The 20,381-nt window shown below is 40.5% G+C and overlaps 1 protein-coding gene across 9 annotated transcripts in view; it reads left to right on the top strand.

Annotated features, from left to right (window-relative positions):
* Positions 1 to 20,381, top strand: part of TBC1D4 (TBC1 domain family member 4) — a 130,396-nt gene that overhangs the window by 13,753 nt on the left and 96,262 nt on the right. The window contains exons 1-3 of one of the 9 annotated variants that reach the window (XM_061630003.1): positions 4,100 to 4,182; positions 4,472 to 4,555; positions 5,378 to 6,195. The exons of 6 other annotated variants lie outside the window; for them this stretch is intronic. In XM_061630003.1, coding sequence (XP_061485987.1) covers positions 6,160 to 6,195 — 36 coding nt within the window. In that variant the 5' untranslated portion in view covers positions 4,100 to 4,182; positions 4,472 to 4,555; positions 5,378 to 6,159. Of the gene's footprint in view, positions 1 to 3,411; positions 3,684 to 4,099; positions 4,183 to 4,471; positions 4,556 to 5,377; positions 6,196 to 12,398; positions 12,470 to 20,381 lie in introns of those variants that run through there. 2 more of the 9 variants (XM_061630002.1, XM_061629999.1) reach the window with 2 other exon arrangements.

Raw genomic sequence — 20,381 nt, 5'->3', positions numbered from 1 at the left:
ATGGGCATTCTTTTAATAGTGAACTCAGTGTGCTTTAGACTTGTTAAAGGAACTCTTTTTGATCTCTTTGACATCCTCCTTTAGGTTTTGTTTCGTTGTTTTTAATTCTGTAGTAGTGCAAATAAATTGCACTTAAATCTTTGGAAAGTTTAATTGATTTAGCTGTATATGCTAGAAGCAACATGACATGGATGCCCAAACATAACTGTCATTGAAAACCACTTTGTGATGCCCCTAATGTCAAAGTCTGAGATAAAATATTACTACTACTAATAAATCTTGTCTGGAGCGCTTGGAATGTACCCTTGAAAACATCCTAAATCATTTTGAAATTTACCTCGGTGTCGTTAAAAAGTAATCTTTTTACAACAGTGTTCGGATCTTATCTGTATCCTTAACAATATTCTTTTTGGTGCAACCAAGGATAGAATGCATAACCCTGTATTATTGTCAAAGAGAAGTTTGTTCTTCATCGTTCTGAAAACCTCTCACTAATGTATTAAAATCCATAGTATAACTTGCCTTTCTGAAAACTAATTGGAAGACCCTATTAACCTAAACCAACACAACAAGGATCCTGTATTTTTCATAGTTACATTTGTGTTTCTGCAACTGGTGGGAAAGTTTTGGCACAGTCTGACTTGGTAAGATTTTAGTTGCGTTCAGTTTGAATTTAACAATGTATGGCTACATTTGCATATAACACTAAACCATAGTTTAGTGCGGGGGCAGGAAATCAATGGCTCATGAAGTAGAACTGGCCCTCAAAGACTTTCTATCCAGCCCAATGGCCCCCAAGCCCTGCCCCTCTCTGAGGTACTGCTTCATCAGGTTGGCCCCTCCTGCTGGTGCTTACCACAGTTAGTCCCCTGTCAATCAACACCTCTCCACTCAACATGCTTCTCGTAATGAAGCTTTCATGCCCCTCCAAGTGAAGCCAGACAAGCAGCAAGCGGTGTGATTTATACAGGTTGGATCTGAGTGGTACAGGAGACAGTCAGTGGTGATCTGTCTGGCAGGGCACCACTTCACCAGCCCTCCCTGATAGACTTCCTCTGGTTGCACATACTATCCACTAGTTACTTATGATGATGCCATAAGTATGTTTACAATTACAATTTCAGCTGTAGTAATAGCCCTCGGTACAAGGAGAAATAAATATCACTAGTAGCATCAATTGGTGGTTTGAGTGCTACTTTCCTTGCAATGAAACCTAGATGGAAAATGTTTGTTGCAATATCATGTCTTACAAAATAAAAAATACATTCCCAGACTCTTTTAGTCCCCCCCCCTTTATTTATATGTGTAAAGGCTGAAATGGAAATGAAGCCTCATGGGATTTTCTGTTATTTGGATACATCCGAAAAATACAGCAGATTGGTGGGTTTCTTGTGTTTCTCTACAGATTTTTTAAGTCTTGTGACACTTTTAAAGATGTACACCTTTATTGTGGCATGAGCTACTTCAACAACTGCATGTAGTTCACACTTCCAGAATCTGCCTTTGTGGAAGTACAGGATTTTATTTTATTTATTTGTTTGTTTGTTTGTTAAATTTTTATACCGCCCCACTAGCATAGCTCTCTGGGCGGTGTACAACAAAGAAATACAAATATATACAATAAAATCCCATAATAAAATACAACAACAATATAAGAGAGTAAGAAAACTAAAAACAGTTACAGCACATGTTAAAACTAGATTAAGTTAGATTAAAATGCCTTGGAAAAGAGGAAGGTTTTGACTTGGCGCCGAAAAGATAGTAACATCGGCGCCAAGCGCACCTCATCGGGGAGACTGTTCCAGAGTTCGGGGGCCACCACTGAGAAGGCCCTAGTTCTTGTTACCACCCTCCGAGCTTCTCTATGAGTCGGAACTCGGAGGAGGGCCTTCGATGTAGAACGTAGTGTACGGGCAGGTTCCTATCGGGAGAGGCGTTCCAGCAGGTATTGTGGTCCTGCGCCATATAAGGCTTTTAGCCGAATAACCCTTCTAGAACTGCATTCCTTGTGTTCATTAGGCAGCTAGCAGATGCCAAGTGGACATTGCTTTTGATCTATAGACTCTGCTTGGTCATCATCCTGTTCTGCAGTAGCATTGGTCTTCCATAGTGCAATCTTCATATTGCAAGAAAGCTTAAGAACTCAATCAGAATCCAGTACCAGTGTGACTTCCTACTCTTCTCCAGTCTCATTATGAAGGGCAGATATGGCAAAGTTCTATATTTATAGGGACCACTCTTTTCTATGCAGCAATCTGGGAACCAACATAAGTGGGACTCCCCCACCCACACATGCATATACATATAAGTAATCACTTTAATAAAGTTCGCATTACCAAGCAAGAAGGGCTTCACAAAAGGATCATTTTAGCCTAGGGGACAATGATGCCACTTTTGGTGGCACCAAAACTAGAATAAAAATAAGTGGGGTTTTTTTTTCACTTCCATATTACAGCAATATTTGTGTTATCTAAACTTTTTTTTGGATGAATAAAAACTTGAGCACTTGTAGCCTTGAAACAGAAACCATTTTCTGTTTGTTGTTGGATCACGTCAGTTCCAGCAAGGTCAGTAAAAGACTCTTTCCTCTCAGAACTGGCAGAGATGAATAATGCATACCAGATGGCAAAGTGTAACCTTGCTATTTCTGAGGTCTGAAAACAAATCAGCTCAACTAACACTTTATGATGAGGATATGACTTCAATGGGGACGCATCAGGCAACGGCCAGCCTAGGGCCCTGATGGGTCTCTAATCTAGAAATCAGCATAGCCAGATCCTGCGGGCTCCTGTACTGTTCTGTTTGCCTACTTTTTGTCCAAAATGAAACACAGGCAGAGAGCTCTGTACTCCCATTGCACATCATGAACAGTAACAGAAGCTGTGGAAGAACTCTCTCTTGTCTTACTCAGTTGCTCACTCCTTTGAGTCAACCAAAAACAGCTGTAAGAAGAGAACAAGACATTGAGTTGGGAAGAGAATTCCACCAAAGGTTCAACTGTTGTTTATGTTGGGTAAGAGGCATATAAAGAGCCTCTTCCCAGTGCCTTGGAATTGTGAGTTCAGATGCAAACTAAAGAGGAGGCCCCTCCAAAGCCTCTTTTGTTCACGCACACTCTTTGCCTCTGTGGGAATGAATAGGAGGGCAGAGCCAATGTCTCTGATCCTTTAGCTCTTAGTCAATTACAAATATGGTCCTTATAAAAAAAATCAGCTGCTGATCTAAGCTGAACTCCTGTGTACACTTAACCAGACACAGCAGGCCTTATTTCTTACTAAGTATTCTTAGGATTGGGGTGCATGCCTTTACAATATCCCATCACCTCCCTACTGATGGCCCAGTGTGCATGTCAGTGTTTGAGCTGCCTGCTTTTGTCCGTAGGAGGCATTTTCAGAAGTTCATTGTTGCTATCATACGTGGCCCCTATGAGTCCTTTGCTTTCTTAGCTACAGTAGCACACAGTGTGGCCTTTTAGTTGGACAGCTGTGTTATGTTACAGCAAAACCAACCCAAGAGATTTGTAGCACCTTACAAACTGACAGATTTATTATGACACAAGTGTTCGTGGACTAGGGGCCACTTCACCACTTTGCAGCAAAAGTGGACCCTTAGGGGAGCCAGGGTACCTTGTTGAAGCAGAACTCATGAGCACAAGCGGAAAGAAAAATACTATGACACTGAAGGTAAACATTGTAAAAGTGCTAAACTGTGCACTCAGAAACATGCCTTAAATTTAAGAGAGTATGTATGTATTGCTTTGCAAACTTTTTGCAAGTTTATTTCAAAAACAAAATATTGTAGGTGCCTGGACACAAACACTAGCTGCCACTAAAAAGAAAAAAAAAATCCAAAAGATTTTAGTCCAAGCCTGGAAGTGGTGGTGACTCCAATAAAATGGATATTAGCAGGTTTCGAATTAGAGTTTAAATGTAAATGCATAACTTTAAAGCCTGTAGTTGTTGGGAGAAAGGAGATAACAAGTGTAGGAAACACTGCACCTTCTATAAATGCTCTGTCCTAAATAAGATGTCTTCTAGTTTTATTCCAAGTTTTCCTTAAATGAATAGAAAGATCTACAACAGGGATCGCCAACCCGTTGCCCATGGACACCATAGCACCCATACAGGCCTTCAGTGGCATGCCAGCTGGTAACCCAGAATCTGAGCTTTCATTTTAAAAAAGGTAAGTCTGTAGCCCTAGAAAGAAAGTTATGGAGCAAAATGTGCAGGTACCCTTCTAAGCATTTTATGTGAAATGAGCCCGGCTTTCTGCTGCTGCCTGTCAGTGTTATCAGTCAGTGAGTGAAGTCTCAGTTATGATTGATAAATGAGTTGTTTGGACACCAGGCAACAGGAATCCCTGGGGTGCAAAGAGGCTGCTGTTTTGCCCTCCCTTTTAGTGCACTTTCCCTACTTCAGCCATTTATTCTAGTCCTTGGAATCTCCATAGTTTACCCTTCCTTTTTATCTAGGAGCCAGGATGTATCTTTCCTGTGCTGGTTTTGCCTGACATCAGAGAGTGCCTAGAAGTCATTTTCGGCAAATAGTACTACACAGTAAGTATAGGTGAATGTTAAAGAATCTCCCTGTCCCCAAAAAGCAAATATGAAAAGAAGCTTATGAATGTATCCTGCTTTGCAGAAGCTAAAGAGTAGGGACTCATTAGGAATTCACCGTATAGGTAACTTAGCAGTACAATGGTATACATGTCTACTCAGAAGTAAGTCTCTTTGTGTTTAATGAGGCTCACTTCTAGGTACGTGGGTACAGGATGACAGCCTAGGCTTTGGTTTAGGGTTGGCATTGCAGAAAAACAGGGTTCTTGTGACTTTAACAGCTGTATGGCAGGCAGAAATTGAAGAGGTCAAGCCTTTTCTAGTATGGAAATGCAATTCTGTGAAAAGCTTCACCATGAGTACTCTCCAATTTTGTGTGATACCATGCCCCCACAGCAGCCATTTGTGTTATACCACACCTCCATGGCAGCTATTTTGTGACTAACACCCCCAGCACTCTCTCAAAATTCAAAATGTGTTCTCTGATCCAAAAAGATTGGCGACCCTGATCCACAACATCTGAAGCATGAATTTGTTATTAACCGTAAATCATTAAAAAAAAAACTTTTAAATGATGAATTACTGCTCAAAGTAAGCTATGTCAAATTCAGTAAAACTTGCTCCTAGGTAAGGGTGTATATCATTGCAGTCTAATTCTTCCTTTTATGTTGTCCTGTCTGCTGGTGTCGTAGCTATAAACATTTGTGTAGTGTTTATGTAGTGTTTAATATTGGAATACTCCATTGTTTTTAGCTGTCTGCCTTCAGGGAACCATTTCCACATTGTCTTGTCTCATGAGAAACTCTTGTGTGCCTTCCCTAGATTTCCTGTGCCTTTCAGAAGATTCTGGTCTGCATTTCAGAGTGTGCACTTTGTTCATGGAGAGCAGTGCCCAAGCCTGTTTCTCATTACTCTCCTGGGGCTGTATGTTGCAAAGTGAGATCAGCAGCTTTGCCAAGCTGCCTTTCAGCAATGCTTGCACGCCTTTATTGATTTCACTGAGGAACCCCAAGTTCCATGGAACATTGCATGAAAGCCAAAAGCAAAAACAAACATAGTCAATAATCTAAATATCTTTTTGATTCTACATTTCTGACTTCTTTGTCAAACTTTATCTTGTATGAGTTACGAGTCTATCAGTTTGTATTGTATTGAATTTGTATAACTGTACATGTGGGCAAAAACAGTATTTAAGCAGCAAGAAATATTCTTCCTATGTGGAAAGTAGCCAGTTGTGTAGCAACTATTAAAGGTATAGGAGCCCCGGTGTCTTTTGCATCTGGCTATTCTGCCTGTGTGCAAGAGGAGGGAGAATGCCGTTTTTAAGATGGTAATTGCCACCTGTAATTTATATAAGCAAAAGTATTAAAAATAACATAAGCTGCTCATGTAATTGGGACACCTTTTTAGTCAGATGTTTTAACATTGCAATCTTATGCATGCTTAATCAAAAATAAGTACCAGTACATTCAAGGGTACTTACTCTTAGGTAAATGTCTACTGAATGCAGCCTTAAGTGATTAACCAATGAACTGAGCTAATGTTGAACCCCTAAATATAAATGTAAGGAAGACCCGCACTTTCTTTTCCAAAACAACTCTTACATGAATCAGTTGGCTCCATCCTGCAAGATGACTCTGGTAAAATAATTCCATTGAAGATATTTATACTGCAGCTGCTGCTATCTTTAGCTGTATGCTGCCTCTTAAAGTCCTATTTAGAGCTACAAGATGAGATGACACACAACACCTTAGCTGTATCACTCTTAATACTTGTTTTTAAAAAACATATGCCTGAAATGCATACTTGGAACTAACCTGTTTACTTTGATTAGAAATGGGCACATGCAAGTTAACTTGCTGAAACAGAATTTGCAGCTCAGTGCTGGAAGTTCTTCAGTTTGAGACTATCTCTATTTAAGTGTCTGCACCCCTTTTCATGCTTCTGAAAGACACATTTTTCTCCAGGTCTATAGGGATCCTAATATAGTGGCTAAGTAAAAAGAGGATGGGGCTCCTGTACCTTTAACTGTGTATAGAAGAGGGACTTTCAGCAACTGTATTATGCATGATAAGCTGCACCTGCTGAAATGCCCTCTTCTACACAACTATTAAAGAAGCAAAAGTTCTACCCACATTTCCAGGCAGCCTAGAGTCCCTCTTTCTGTCTAGATCCAGTGATTTTAAAAGAGGCCCCAAATGCATTCATTTGGATTTCTCACTTCCCTGTCTACTTGATCCAAATCTTTGGCATTGGGATTGCTTTTTGTTTTCTTGGGCTCTTGTTTGAGATTGCACACTCCTTAAATGAATTATGTGCCTCCAACTTCTGTATAGACAAATCAGCCACTATTACACTCCTCTACCTCGTCTTTCTAAAGTCACCTCTGTCCCCACCCCTGCCCCTTACTCTCCTTCCAAGTACATATGAGGGCCAGCTGTCAACTTGCTTTTTGTAGTTGAGTGTATATGCCAGAGTACAAATTTCAAATGTCTGCTGCTTCTGAGCCCTTTAAAACAGTATGTTGATTAAAAAATGTCCCTATGATGAGACCATCCGTCATGCATGGAACAATCTGGAACACTCTTGGACAAAGTGTGCAACTCCATTGATATAATTAACACAGGATGATATTTTCACTTGATGCAGTTACTCATGTATATAAGTGTATGTAATCTCTCTGTTGTTCGTTTGGTTTTTTACAAGTTTGCAATTTTTTTTTAAAAAAAAGAGGCACACGCCTTGTTCTGCATGCAGGTGCCCTTCAAGCTTGATGAGGCATGTGCTTAATTTGTCCTTGGGTTTGCATGTTGAAGTACCAAAAGCCAAGTGAAAATTGGCTCTAAGGGCTAATTGCGTATGCAGGAATACCAGTGATAGGCAGTTCTTAGATGGTTCTCCTGTAGCATTGCAAAATTCACAGGGGGTAATTTATTCTTTAGGGAGTGCTTCTATATGAAAGTCTCCCTGCATATGCAGGTAAAGAAGATGGAGACAGCACTTCAAATACATGCTCCTCCACATGGATTCTGAGGCAGTACAGCCTCATGCCTATATACCTTCAAGTTTAAATCAGTTCTGAAAGTGAATATACACATGCATGTTTTAGCGTATGCTGAGTGTGATGCAAGCAATAGCATGTATCTGAAACAGCCATTACTGATTAAAGCTCTAGGGTCAAGTTTCATATTCTTTCTGAAAGTACTTGTCAGTGAAATGTACACATTTAGCTGCTGTTCATTGATAAACTGTCAGTAATACTAACCAGTTATATAGGACTGTAGAACATTCACATAATGTCATGATAGGGTCACCAGATGCAAAAGAAGGCAGGGCTTCTTCATGTTTATTAGTTCCATGACAAGCTGCACCTGCTGAAATTTATTTATTTGTTTAATTTATATCCTGCCCTCTAAAACATCTTTAAATAAAACATCTTTAAATACATATTTAAAAATCTTCAAAAAACAACTTAAATCCCTTCAGCTACACAACTATTAAAGGTGCAGCCCTGTCCTTTTTTTTTTGCATCTAGCCACCTATTTCACATACATTATCTCAGCAATCTTTGCAACAATCCTGTCAATGCAGGTGAGGGGGTGGGGCTAAGAAAGGGAGATAAACAGCGGCTCGCTAAAGATTGTCTTGTGAGTTTCCAGAAGAATGAGATTTGAATCGGATACTAGCTTTCAGTCAATGTGCAGCCATGTGTAGGATGGGCAAGTGAAAAAGAGGTCAACATCCTTTCACCTTTAATTGTTGCTTAAAAGAGGGGATTCTAGCAGGTGTACTGCTGAAGTTACCTATGCAACTATTATGGTACAAGAGCTTGTGTAGGATCTGACTATTCATGGGAGAATCACTCATAACTATGTCCTTGTGACATTTTTGGACATAATTTTTGGCAGGGAATTTTGCACAAACTTGTGATACAAAAGGATCACTGGCCAAAAGAAAGAGAAACTGCAGTTACAAGGTTTTTTTCCACCATCACCAAAGAACAAGGGCCATGCTAGGCACTCATGTACATATGTGTTCAGTGGGTTTAGGATTATGACCTCAGCATTATTAATAATAATTTACAAAGGACTATCAAGGGATATTAATTAATCCAGATGACCAATGTGCCAGTCCAAGGGGGAAGAAAATAAAGAAAAACATAAAATATATATATATTGTAAAAAAAAAGGTAAAGGTGTCCCCGCACTTATAGTGCGAGTCGTTTCCGACTCTTAGGGTGATGTCTTGCGACGTTTACTAGGCAGACCGTATATATGGGGTGGGATTGCCAGTTCCTTCCCTGACCTTTCTTTACCCCCCAGCATATGCCAGGTACTCATTTTACCGACCACAGATGGATGGAAGGCCGAGTGGACCTCGACCCCTGAATGACATAACAGCTTGTGTTTTTGTTCTCTAACGTCTACTTGCATCTGATGCTAGTTGGACCTATGAATCTATTAGCATTTCTCAATATTAGACTGATTTTAAAAACCACACAAGTCAAATTTGCATAATCAAAAATTGGATTTGATCCTACACCTTTAATATCACTACTAGTATGTTTCTGTGATATTAAAAACTGGTAGGATTCCAAATTACTGGATCAAAAAACAGACATTTGCAAATAAAAAAGGCAATACACACCTAATGGCCCTATTCCTCACACATGGGATTCTCAGGCAATCCGAGGTGACCTCCTCAGATAGGAGATGGTGCAACTGTGAGACAGCTCTGGCCGTTCTTACTCTCTTTGGGGGACAGAGCTGTGTGCCTCATGGCCTGCCCTGGACCCCCTAAACTAATATGCTGTTTTCAGGTGCAAGGGAGGAGGCTATCCCAACACCAGTATTGAAGTAAGATTTCTCTGCTTATCCACTAGACTTCTGTGCATAGAATGAGGGGTACCATCTTGTCCTTTGCCTCAGACAGCAAAGTTTTTTGGGCTGGCCTTGGGAATTCAGGTCAGGCCTGAAAAAACTGCTGTACATTAGTTTGACCTTGCAGACACGTTTTGAACCCTTTCAGGGAGAGGTATGACAGGTGATACAGAATGGAGAAACAGTGGCTGGGAACAAGTGCTACTCCTTCCCTCTCTTCTTTTTATCTTAATGTTTCTACCTGGAAGCAGTTTTAAAAAAAGAATATTTGGAGATTATTATATGTATTAGCCTGACACCTGTAGCTTGTCCTTTGCTCTCTGAAAATACCACATACGAGCAGAGATTAGATAATATTTCAAAAGCATTCCAGTGCCCTTCCCTTTCTCCTAGAATCTTAGGGTTGTAAGAATGCGATTATCCCACTTTATCTTCACAACAACCTGGTGAAAGATTGTGACCCAGTAAAAATACGTATGAACAAGATTAGTTCAAAATGTTGAACCAGGGAGGTATATTCAAATCCTTACTAAAGTAAACCTCCCCACTTCTCCCCAACCTTACTCCTATAAGTTTAACTGCAGCCTAACAAACAGAAATTGAATGGGTGGAATAATCTCTGTGTGTCACATTGCTGTTAAAGTATGGCTCAGGAAAAAAGAGTGGCAACCTTAACTTTAGTGAGTAGGGCTTTGATGTATGTCTCTATAGTTCAGCCTTTTGTACTGACCCTGTTTGGTGGCTGCTTTTGTTTGCGTTTTGTTTTAGATTAAGAAGATACTTCTAGTAATACAGATTGTGCCTTAATTTGGGGTAGCGAATTTGTTAGGGCTCAAACTGATATAGTAGGCAGGCCGATGGGCAGTGATGCAAAAACAATGAGTAAAGAGGTGCACGGGAGAGGCCATGCATGCCCTTGACCGCTGCCTTGACTCGGTGGTGGGCTGGATGAGGGCCAATAAACTGAGTCTGAATCTTAGCAAGACAGAGGCACTGTGGGTTGGTGGTTTCCGAGTTCAGGTAATTGGTCAGTTGCCTGCTTTGGATGGGGTTGTACTCCCTCTGAAAGAGCAGGTCCGTAGTCTGGGGGTGCTCCTAGATCAGCCTTTCCCAACCAGTGTGCCTCCAGATGTTGTTGGACCACAACTCTCATCAGCCTCAGCTAGCATTGCCAATGGTCACGAAGATGGGAGTTGTAGTCCAACAACATCTGGAGGCACACTGGTTGGGAAAGGCTGTCCCAGGTGACCTCAGTGGCTAGGAGTGCCTTTTACCAGCTTCGGCTAATAAGACAGCTGCAGCCATTTCTGGACAGGGATAGCCTGACCACAGTTGTCCACGCACTGGTAACCTCCAGGCTGGATTACTGTAATTCACTCTATGTGGGCTGCCCTTGAGGTTTGTCCGGAAGCTGCAGGTGGTGCAAAATGTGGTGGTGAGACTGCTCATTGGGGCAGGGTATTGCCAACATGTCACCTTGCTGTTGAAAGAATTGCACTGGCTGCCCATTTGCTACCAGCCCGAGTTCAAGGTTCTAGTTTTGGTGTACAAAGCCCTATAACAGTTTGGGACCAGTATAGCTGAAAGACTGTCTTATCCCTTATATACCCAGTCAATCACTGCACTCTGCAGGTGAAGGCCTCCTGCAGATACCATCTTATCAGGAGGTCAGTTCTGCACAACATAGGAAATCTACCCTGTAGAACTCCCTCCCCTTAAATATTAGACAGGCTCTGTTATCTTTTCGGCACCTACTGAAGACCTTCCTCTTTTAACAAGCCTTTTAAGTTGAGACCTTATCCCAGTCTGCTTCTGTGTTTGAATTGATTTTTAATATGATTTTAACCCTTTTTAAAAAAGTTTTTTAAGCTTTTTAAAAAAAATGTCTTCAAAGCTTTTAAAAATGTTTTCAAAGTTTTAATGTATTTTAATGTCTGTTTTTGTGATGTTTTAAAATGTTTTTAGTGCTTTTGTTTGCCACCCTGGGCTCCTGCTGGGAGGAAGGGTGGGATATAAATCAAATAATAAACAAACAAGCAAACAGACAAACCTGAGAACTATGTAGGATAAACTTTACTGAGAGGGACACCTGAAAGACACCATGTAATGGGATTTAATGGGCCCATTGGGATTAAGAATTAACTTTCTCTTGGCAGTACTAATTAAGGCAATGATTTACATGTAGGAACAATGGTCTAAAAAACAGAGGGCTTCTATATTTCAAGGATCCAGGCAGGATGTGGTGTGCTACATGGTAGCTTTGGATAAACTGTGTATTTGAAAATAAAAAGGATCAATCCAGGGCCTGTTTTTAAAAAGTAGAAATACTCTGTTTGACTCTACAACAAAACTACTCTGCCTTATATTTGAAACAAAAAACATAAGATAACAATTAATTTTAGAATGTCTGGAAGTCAAGTTAAAAATCCAGAGATTAGTGTATGTTTGGTTCTCCTTCGGATGTAGTAAAACTCCATTTGCTGAAAAAGAGAAAATGATAATCAGCAAAGTGCAGTCCTCTGTATATCAACTTGGGAGTAAGCCCTTCTGAACTCACTGGAAGTTTCTTTTGAGTCAATGTTCCTTGGTTTGGGTTGCCAGAGTTGGAGTGGGCTGATAGAATCAGCAATCAATATTTTCTCCCTGCCGTTTGTAGCTGTGCCTTTACCAATAGCTTGATGTGCAGCAGTCAGCGATGATGTTTCATCCTGTGCTGAGAAAAACTTTACCTGTTGATTTCTGGACATCATGTTGCTTGCAAAAGTAGAGGAGCAACTAGGCTTGTTTACTGACACATTTGGCAACCCTAGTATGATGTTTAATTGGTTCATTTATACTGATGCTTAAGAGCTGGACTACCAAGCTCCCCATAAGGTTTAAAGGCTTGTCTTGTTTCTAAGCTCTATTTCATAATACTATTCTTCAACAGTAGCAAATCTTAAGGTGTGCTCTGACTTAATATACTTCAGATAGAACATCTTTTGCCTCATGGTTTTTCTAATATGTCAGATACAGAAGAAGGTATTTGGCTAAAGTAAGTTTTTATTGTATGGTTTCTTTTGGTGTTGCCTTGGAATGATTTCTGACAAATAAGCTTAGCCAAGGGCATTTTTTGAGAGGCAAAGGAAACTTGTCACATTTTTGGAAACTACTGCAGATGGATCTCCTTGTTTGTAATATGTAAATAGTACCTTTTAAGTGGCTGATGTGGTAGATAGTAATGTAAAGGTTTGGGTCTAAATTCTGGCAATATTTAACTAATACTCATTTCAGTGGAAGTAACATGATCAAACTTGAAAAAGAATCACAACTGAATATAAAGCTAAGCCTTTCTGCTTTTCCCTTATGAATGAGTGGAATCCAAGCAAGTTTTGTGATGACCTGTTTCTTCATCGTTAGTGACAGAAATGTTGTAGCTGCTTGAATGGTAACTCTTTGTAGTGCTTTTTTTTGTCCCCCCCCCCAAAAAAAAATCTTTCAGCTTTGGCAAACTCTTAGTACATAAACGTGGCTCCTGTATGTAAACCTGACTCCAGTACAAGTGAGACCAAACTCCTACATCCTGCTTTGGGTTCTGGTGTGTGTTCTAAGTATACATTCCACTTATGCAGTGTAATGTACTGGTCTGGCTTATCAGGGCTCGCCATCACACTGTATGGACTGTTAGAGTGGCTCATTTAGGGAACGATCAATAACGGAGGACAAGCTTTCTCTTTGAGAACTTTCCCTGCTGCTCCTGGTCTTATCCAGGGTTCCTCAATAACAAAGCTTCCTCTGAATTTGCTTTGAGCACCACTGCTCTAAACTGTAACAGTCTTCAAACATGCATTAGTATAATACACAAGCATTTGTTAGTAACCAAGTCTTGAAACACCAGAGATCTAGGATTTATGAAAACAGACACACATGAAGTTGTAGCTCTTTGTCATTCTTCTCTTCGTTTAGATGCTGGGGAAGGAGAGAAATGTGAATATAGAAAGCATAAGGGACTCTTCCAGGGCAGTGTGCCTTTGTGTCAGTGGCATGACTCTATGGTAACTTTCATGTGTTGATGACTTGTATCCTTTAGTCACAGGCAGTATTTTCACATCCGCTGTGTATCCCAATGTTTGCTTAATGTCTGTAGCACTTTTAATTGTTTGCTTAATGCCTGTAGCACTTTTAGTAGTAGTGGAATCAGTATGTCATCATGTTAGGCACTCATTCAAATAATGTGTGCTGATAAAACTCATGGCTATAACCCCTTTGAGCATAAGGTGGTCTAAGTTTTTTAAATGGTTAGACCTGTATAATCCCCTTGCATTCAGTTGAATCATGTATATATAGGAAGCCTATGTTAATATTTCAGCTGAGGACCAACTTGAAATTAACAGTAGACTGCATATTGTTTTTCAATTATGTAACTGTTGGCAGGAGTCTTGCGCGACTGACTCTTCCTCCACATTAAAAACAAACTATGCACTAAATGTTCAGGGAGGGGGGGAAGAGGGGAGATTATTAGCTTAGATTTCTTGTTGATATGGTAATCTGAATGTATAGAAAGAATCTTCTCTCCTGTATAACCCTATGCTTCCCTTCAATTTGTTTGAAAGTGGTACAGTCATATCATCTCTCCTGACATAGTGTGAAGTGGGTCTTGGTTGTTGTGCTAGATGAATATCATGTGGCAGATAAGACTAAGTGAGAAAATCCTAGGTTCACATCTTAATTCTGTGATGCATTGGGTAGCATTGGCTGAGCTGTCACCTTACAGCTTCATCCTGTGTCCTGTAATGGGCAATGATACTGACTTACCTTTTTTAGGATACTTGTAAGTACTGCTGAGATATTGCATATAATGTGCTTTGAACGTTTACAAAAATCGCTATATAAAAGTCTTTAAGTATGGTTGGCTTAGCAAAGTGATGCCTTTGGTTTGACTAGCTCAAGAAACATTTTTGTTTCTTTGTTATGTTAACCCTTGAGCATAAAGAAATTTGAATCAAATTGTGTATGGTCAGGACACCATTCTGAAGACTGACAGGAATCAAACTTGGTCTGCATGTTCCAGACAATACTATATATTTTAGGTTCAGAGATCAGCTCATTCCCTATTTACATTTTCAAAAGGGCAGGGAAAAACCGACTGCAACTGCAGCCTACAACAACTAGCATTGTCTGAGTCAAGGCCGACTGAACATTGTATTATGCTAGTTGTATGTTATAAGCTTGTTTATATAAAAATTGTTTATTTTATTTTTTAAATGACTATCCCAGCTATTTCTCCAAAGAGATTGAAGGCAGTTAAGAAACGGAGCATGAGACTATGCTTCGAAAAGGTATATATAGTTCTAATTGTATATCTCATACTGCTACGGGTAATTGATAACAAAATAAAATCCAGTTTCTTGAACACTGTACAAGCTACCACCAGCAACTTAAAATGAATTACTTGTTTGCTATATTCCTATATAAGGAATACAATAAAGTTGTCAAACTTCTTTCTGCTTTTGTGCCTTTAACAGCAAGCTGACGCACAAAAGAGCTCCCTTCTGGTATTTCTAAGTCTGTTTTAGCAAAAGCAGGTTTAGTATTGTTAAAGTCTAACAAATGTACCATGGCAGAGGCACCAAAATGTTTGAAAGCAGTATGGGAGCATTTCAATTTCCCAAGACAATTTCTGTAGCAAATTTTAAAGTTGCAAAAAGTTTTAAAAATGTAAAGTTGCCAAGTTAGATTTTATTAGCAGACTGACATTGTGTGACTTGGTTTGAATAGAGACTAGAAATGGCTACTTCACTACCAAAAATAATTGTGTCTCTTTAAACACAATAGACTATTCACCCTATTCTTATTTTGTGGAGTGGTCACTTATGCTGTCTGGATCTTGCATACATATTGTTTGAATTCTGTGTTAATTTGTGTTTAGCAGTGGGCACGTTGCATTTTGTAAGTCACTTTGAGTTACATTTTGGAAAAGTGACTAACAAATATAATTAATAATAATAACCATATAATCTTTTGAAAAGATTAGCTTTGTTGCTTTATTTTATTTCACAAATTTTAGAAAAGAAAATCATCTGCCCTTGGGAGGGATACTCTCTCTCTTAATGAGTGAACACTGGTCCATCTAAGCATATGCCACCACAGTATATTTGTTAAACTTCAAGATGCTTCAGGACTCTTTGTTCTAGAAATATGGCAGCTGATGGGCTTCCTGCCATGCGTCTAATAGAAGTAGATTGTAGTCTATGAAAGCTTATGCCACATTACATTTGTTTAGTTTTAAGATGCAGCAAGACTTTACTTTTCTTGGCATGGGTAAATGCCAGGATCCATAGAGCTTGCCAAGTAGCTTTGCATGTCCTAGGAGGTTTGGGGCTTCTTTTTCTCAAACAATATCCTCTCCCTCTTCCGCAACCAATCCTACACAGCATGGACCACTTACGAAACTCTAGAAAATTAACAGAAGCACTTAACTCTGTGGCACAGAGACCTGCTATTCAAAAGGGTGGACATGTGGGAGTCTTAGACTTTACCTAAAGTAGGTCTGGGATCCAAAGTAATAGGAAAAGTTTAACTTGCTTAATGCGACATATCAGGCTGTTGTAAACGCACAGTTCATGCAAAAACCTACTCCAAGGGCAGCTTTCATTGTGCTGTTTACACATAAGTAGACCTTGTTCTTGTTATGTGCCTTCAAGTCGATTATGACTTATGGCAACCCTATGAATCAGTGACCTCCAAGAGCATCTGTCATGAACCACCCTGTTCAGATCTTGAAAGTTCAGGTCTGTGGCTTCCTTTATGGAATCAATCCATCTCTTGTTTGGTCTTCCTATTTTTCTACTCCCTTCTGTTTTTCTCAGTATTACTGTCTTTTCTAGTGAATCATGTCTTTTCATGATGTGTCCAAAGTATGATAACCTCAGTTTCATCATTTTAGCTTCTAGTGACAGTTCTGGTTTAATTTCTTCTGACACACAGTTATTTCTCTTTTTCGCAGTCCATGGTATGAGCAAAGCTCTCCTCCAACACCACATTTCAGATGAGTTGATTTTTCTCTTATCCACTTTTTTCACTGTCCATCTTTCACATCCATACATAAAGACCGAGAATACCATGGTCTGAATGATCCTGACTTTAGTGTTCAGTGATACATCTTTGCATTTGAGGACCTTTTCTAGTTCTCTCATAGCTGCCCTCCCCAGTCCTAGCCTTCTTCTGATTTCTTCACTGTTGTCTTCATTTTGGTTTATGACTGTGCCGAGGTAAGTAGACCTACAGGGTAGCATTTCTACACCATTGTCGCAAATTCTCACTCACACAACATCCCAAAATTTCAGCCAGTTACTACTTACTGTTTCCCTTATGGAACTAAAACCAAAACAAAAAACCACCTGTGACATAAAATGTCCCAGAAATTCATTGTGTTATATTTACCACCCCCCAACAATATTAGTGGATTATGGTGGTAAAAACACCCCATTGTGCTTTCATAGAAAAATGGTCAGGGACAGGTCAAGAAAGAGCAACATTCTGCCTCCTTTTGAATAAGTATGTTTTGGCTCTGTGTGTTTTGAGTATTGTCAGACACTCTTCTTCTGACCCAACAGATACAGATGTTATCTGGGGTCAAAATATCAGCCCACCATACATTGGAAATCTCACTGAGGTAGAAAATACACCCCAAAAACCATTATTGTGAAGGGTTTTTTTCTCGACAATGGATGGTGTCCTATATACTTGATGGCCTGCTTCCTACTCTGTCTGTTCTCTGGAAGGGCATATTTTCTTGAAAATAATAAAATTGTTCACCCTGTCTTAGATAATACTACTTTGATGTAGATGAGTATGTTCTGAAATAAATGTTGACACTTTGCAGGAGGCATAGTCTAAAGCTGCCGAGATCAGTTTTGTCTTCCTCTTCCAATTTACTGCCTTATAAAAATATCTGTTCAGTTACTACATAAATGTGAAGGTTTTATTGCTTGTGGTCCAAGTAAGGAAGGAAAGACCATGTAATTGCAAAACACTCTTGGTTTATTAAGCCACCTAACTTTAGTTGGGAAGGAACTGCTTTCTTCAGGGTATGAGTCGGCTTAATCAGTTCTACTCTTTATATTACAGTTTCATGTGATGTGTTAATTTCCAAGAACAACTTATTTTGATGTGTAGCAGAATAGTGGCTCATTTTCAGAGACTTTAGAAGGAAGGTACTGTTAAAAGCTGAGAGTGTTATACAATTTTGGAAGTATGTGATAATCAAAATATTCCTTGAGTGTAGGGGTGAGGAATATCTGGCCCATCACCCTAATTAGGCCTGGAAGGAGTTTTAATTTGGCTTGCAAGGCCATTTTGCCCAAACCACACCCACCAGCCCTATCCTTGACATCATATTTGATGTTGGATGGGAGGCAGGTAAAGGCACGGCCTTTGCTTTTAAGTGCGTTTTGGAGCAGTTTCAATAGGAAGATGATGTCTCTCGGTGCTGAGAGTGTTGGCAAGCTGCTAGCGACAAGAGCCTGGGAAATACTCTACTCCAGTACTGCCTATATCAGGGGTTCCCAAACTGCCAGTGGTCTGTGCAAGCTTCGTTCAGGTGGTTCGTGGTGTGTCTGTAAGAAACACAATTAAAAATCATACAGCATCTAGTAGCGTATTATAATTGCTACAACAGGCAGAAAAACCAAGACCCTCAGCCATTTTCATTTGGTCCATGGAGGGGGAATATGGGAACCACTGGCCTATATGGTTTTAAAAGTGGCTTCAGTGTAGTTTCCTTTGGAAGGCAGGGAGACCAGTAACATCATGAGAAAGATATAAAAATAATTACATGGATCCTCTTAATGGAAGTGGTGGTACAAATCATGTATACGCAGTGTACCTTTGGGCAATGCAATCTAATCAGTATTACAATAAGATGCCCCTCAGGAGATTGGCCAGTACTCAAGAGACTAAAATCTGCCAGTTAAAAGCGTGACTAACACCACTGGCATCTGCATAAGAAAAGTCTGTGCAGAGCTATAATAGAGATAGGAAAGGCTGCCCTGGGATTCTGCAGTCCTACATCCTATCAGTTTTGGAATTTGCTCTGAAGGATTGTCCTGAAAGCTGTATAAACTCAAAGCTTCATGGGCATTTCCCCCTCATTTGCTAGGTTCCACTTCCTGCCTGAAATCTCACTGAATCCACTCACTGAAAATCACTCATGCTACCAGCTGGAGCCTGGGTCTGACTCCGTTAGCTTCCCCTTCTTTTCATTCAGTCTCGCTGGTTCTTGCTCCTCTGGGTCCCAGCTTGCTGCAGCTGCTAAAAAGTCCCTTTCCAGGCTCTACTTTAGTTCCTGCTTCTCTGATCCCTGCTCACTGTAGTAGAGATCCTTGTTCCTGGTTGAAAAGTCCTTTTCCAGGCTACTATTTGCCTGTTTGCCCTGCTGTTTCCTGCCTAACCTAGATGTTTCAATGTGCCCTGGTTTTATTGCCCATCAGGGCAGGAATGACAACTTCTGCTCTCTAACTGGTCCTTTCCCTACAAATTGTAGCTTCTGCACCTGCCCTCTCTTCCTGACAGACAGACAGACAGACAGACAGACAGACAGACAGACAGACAGACAGACAGACAGACAGACAGACAGACAGACAGACAGACAGACAGACAGACAGACAGACAGACAGACAGACAGACAGACAGACAGACAGACAGACAGACAGACAGACAGAACACGTGCGCGAGCGGACTAGCTTGCCTTTCTCAGCAGCGGCACACTTTCCCTCTCAAACCACACACTGCCTTACACCTACCCATCCATGGTTAGAATTAATTAGCTAATTCTCAAAAATGAAAGAGATGCATATTGTTGCCGATCTATTCCCTGTTGAACTGTTAAACATGTGTATATTGATCCTGTGTGTGTGTTCAATAAACATTATCCCTGTATTAAAACCTGAGTGAGTGCAAGTTACTGGATAAATCTGCCAAGATGCACTGTTGCCAGGGTCTAAAGGTCCCAATTCATGAGACTCCTAGAATGTATGTATGCGAAACTTGTGGAGGCTCACTAACAAGAGACATTGTCGTTGAATGTGTTTTCTATTGAAACTGCTTCAGAATACACTTCAAAGTGAAGGGCAAGTTTAGTTTTAGATTTTTAATGCAGGATGTATGGAAATGGCTCTGTCAACTTCAGAACTTTATGATGACAGCATGTATCTTTATGGATTGCTTTTTTCTGATTTATTCGTTTCATCTTTTTTTGCAAGTCAGTTTTTTTGTGTTAACAGCTTACCTTGTCTTTTTTAGATATACTCCTTTCTGATGCTAGAACTATGAAGGATTTTTTTAAAATTTCTTGCTAAGTAAGTGAACGTTTATGTCTTCTCTTTTTCACTCAAATGGTTTCAGTTGCCTCAGTGATGTCATCCATGTTGTCAAACGTAGCTATGTAGCTGTGTGATCACCGATAGGCAGGGCTGGCACCAGGGGGAGCCAGGTTGGGCCCTGGCCGAGGGCCCCTAAAGGGCCCCTCCTTAGGTTGGGAAGGTGGTGCTCCTATTCTGTGATCCACAGCAGCATTGGGTCCTGCAACCCAACCCTACCACAGATCGTGGAGAGGGAGCTCCCAGGCACCTCCCCAATATAGACAGCACAGGCTTTAATGAGCCTGCCCACATGCCCCACCTATCATTCCCCTCAATGTGAATGCTGTGTGTGCATGCCTGCCATCACCCAAGGTGGTGGCGGGGGCTTCCCTAAGGGCCCCCCCCGCCACTGTCTTGGTTCATGGCAGGCATGCAGGCTATTCATACTCGTCATTCACACAATATGAGAGGAAGGAGGGGTGCACGGGTTGGCCTATTAACCACACGCTTGCCTATATTCGGGTGTGTGTTAGGCTACGGCGCCATGGGCCCAAGGCAGGCTGGTGCCCAAGGGCCCAGTCATGCCTGGTCCCGGCCCCGCTGATA

This window comes from Rhineura floridana, chromosome 5 (assembly GCF_030035675.1).
Source record: "Rhineura floridana isolate rRhiFlo1 chromosome 5, rRhiFlo1.hap2, whole genome shotgun sequence".
Classification (NCBI taxonomy): Eukaryota; Metazoa; Chordata; class Lepidosauria; order Squamata; family Rhineuridae; genus Rhineura; species Rhineura floridana.
This window is presented reverse-complemented; position numbering and strand designations above follow the sequence as displayed.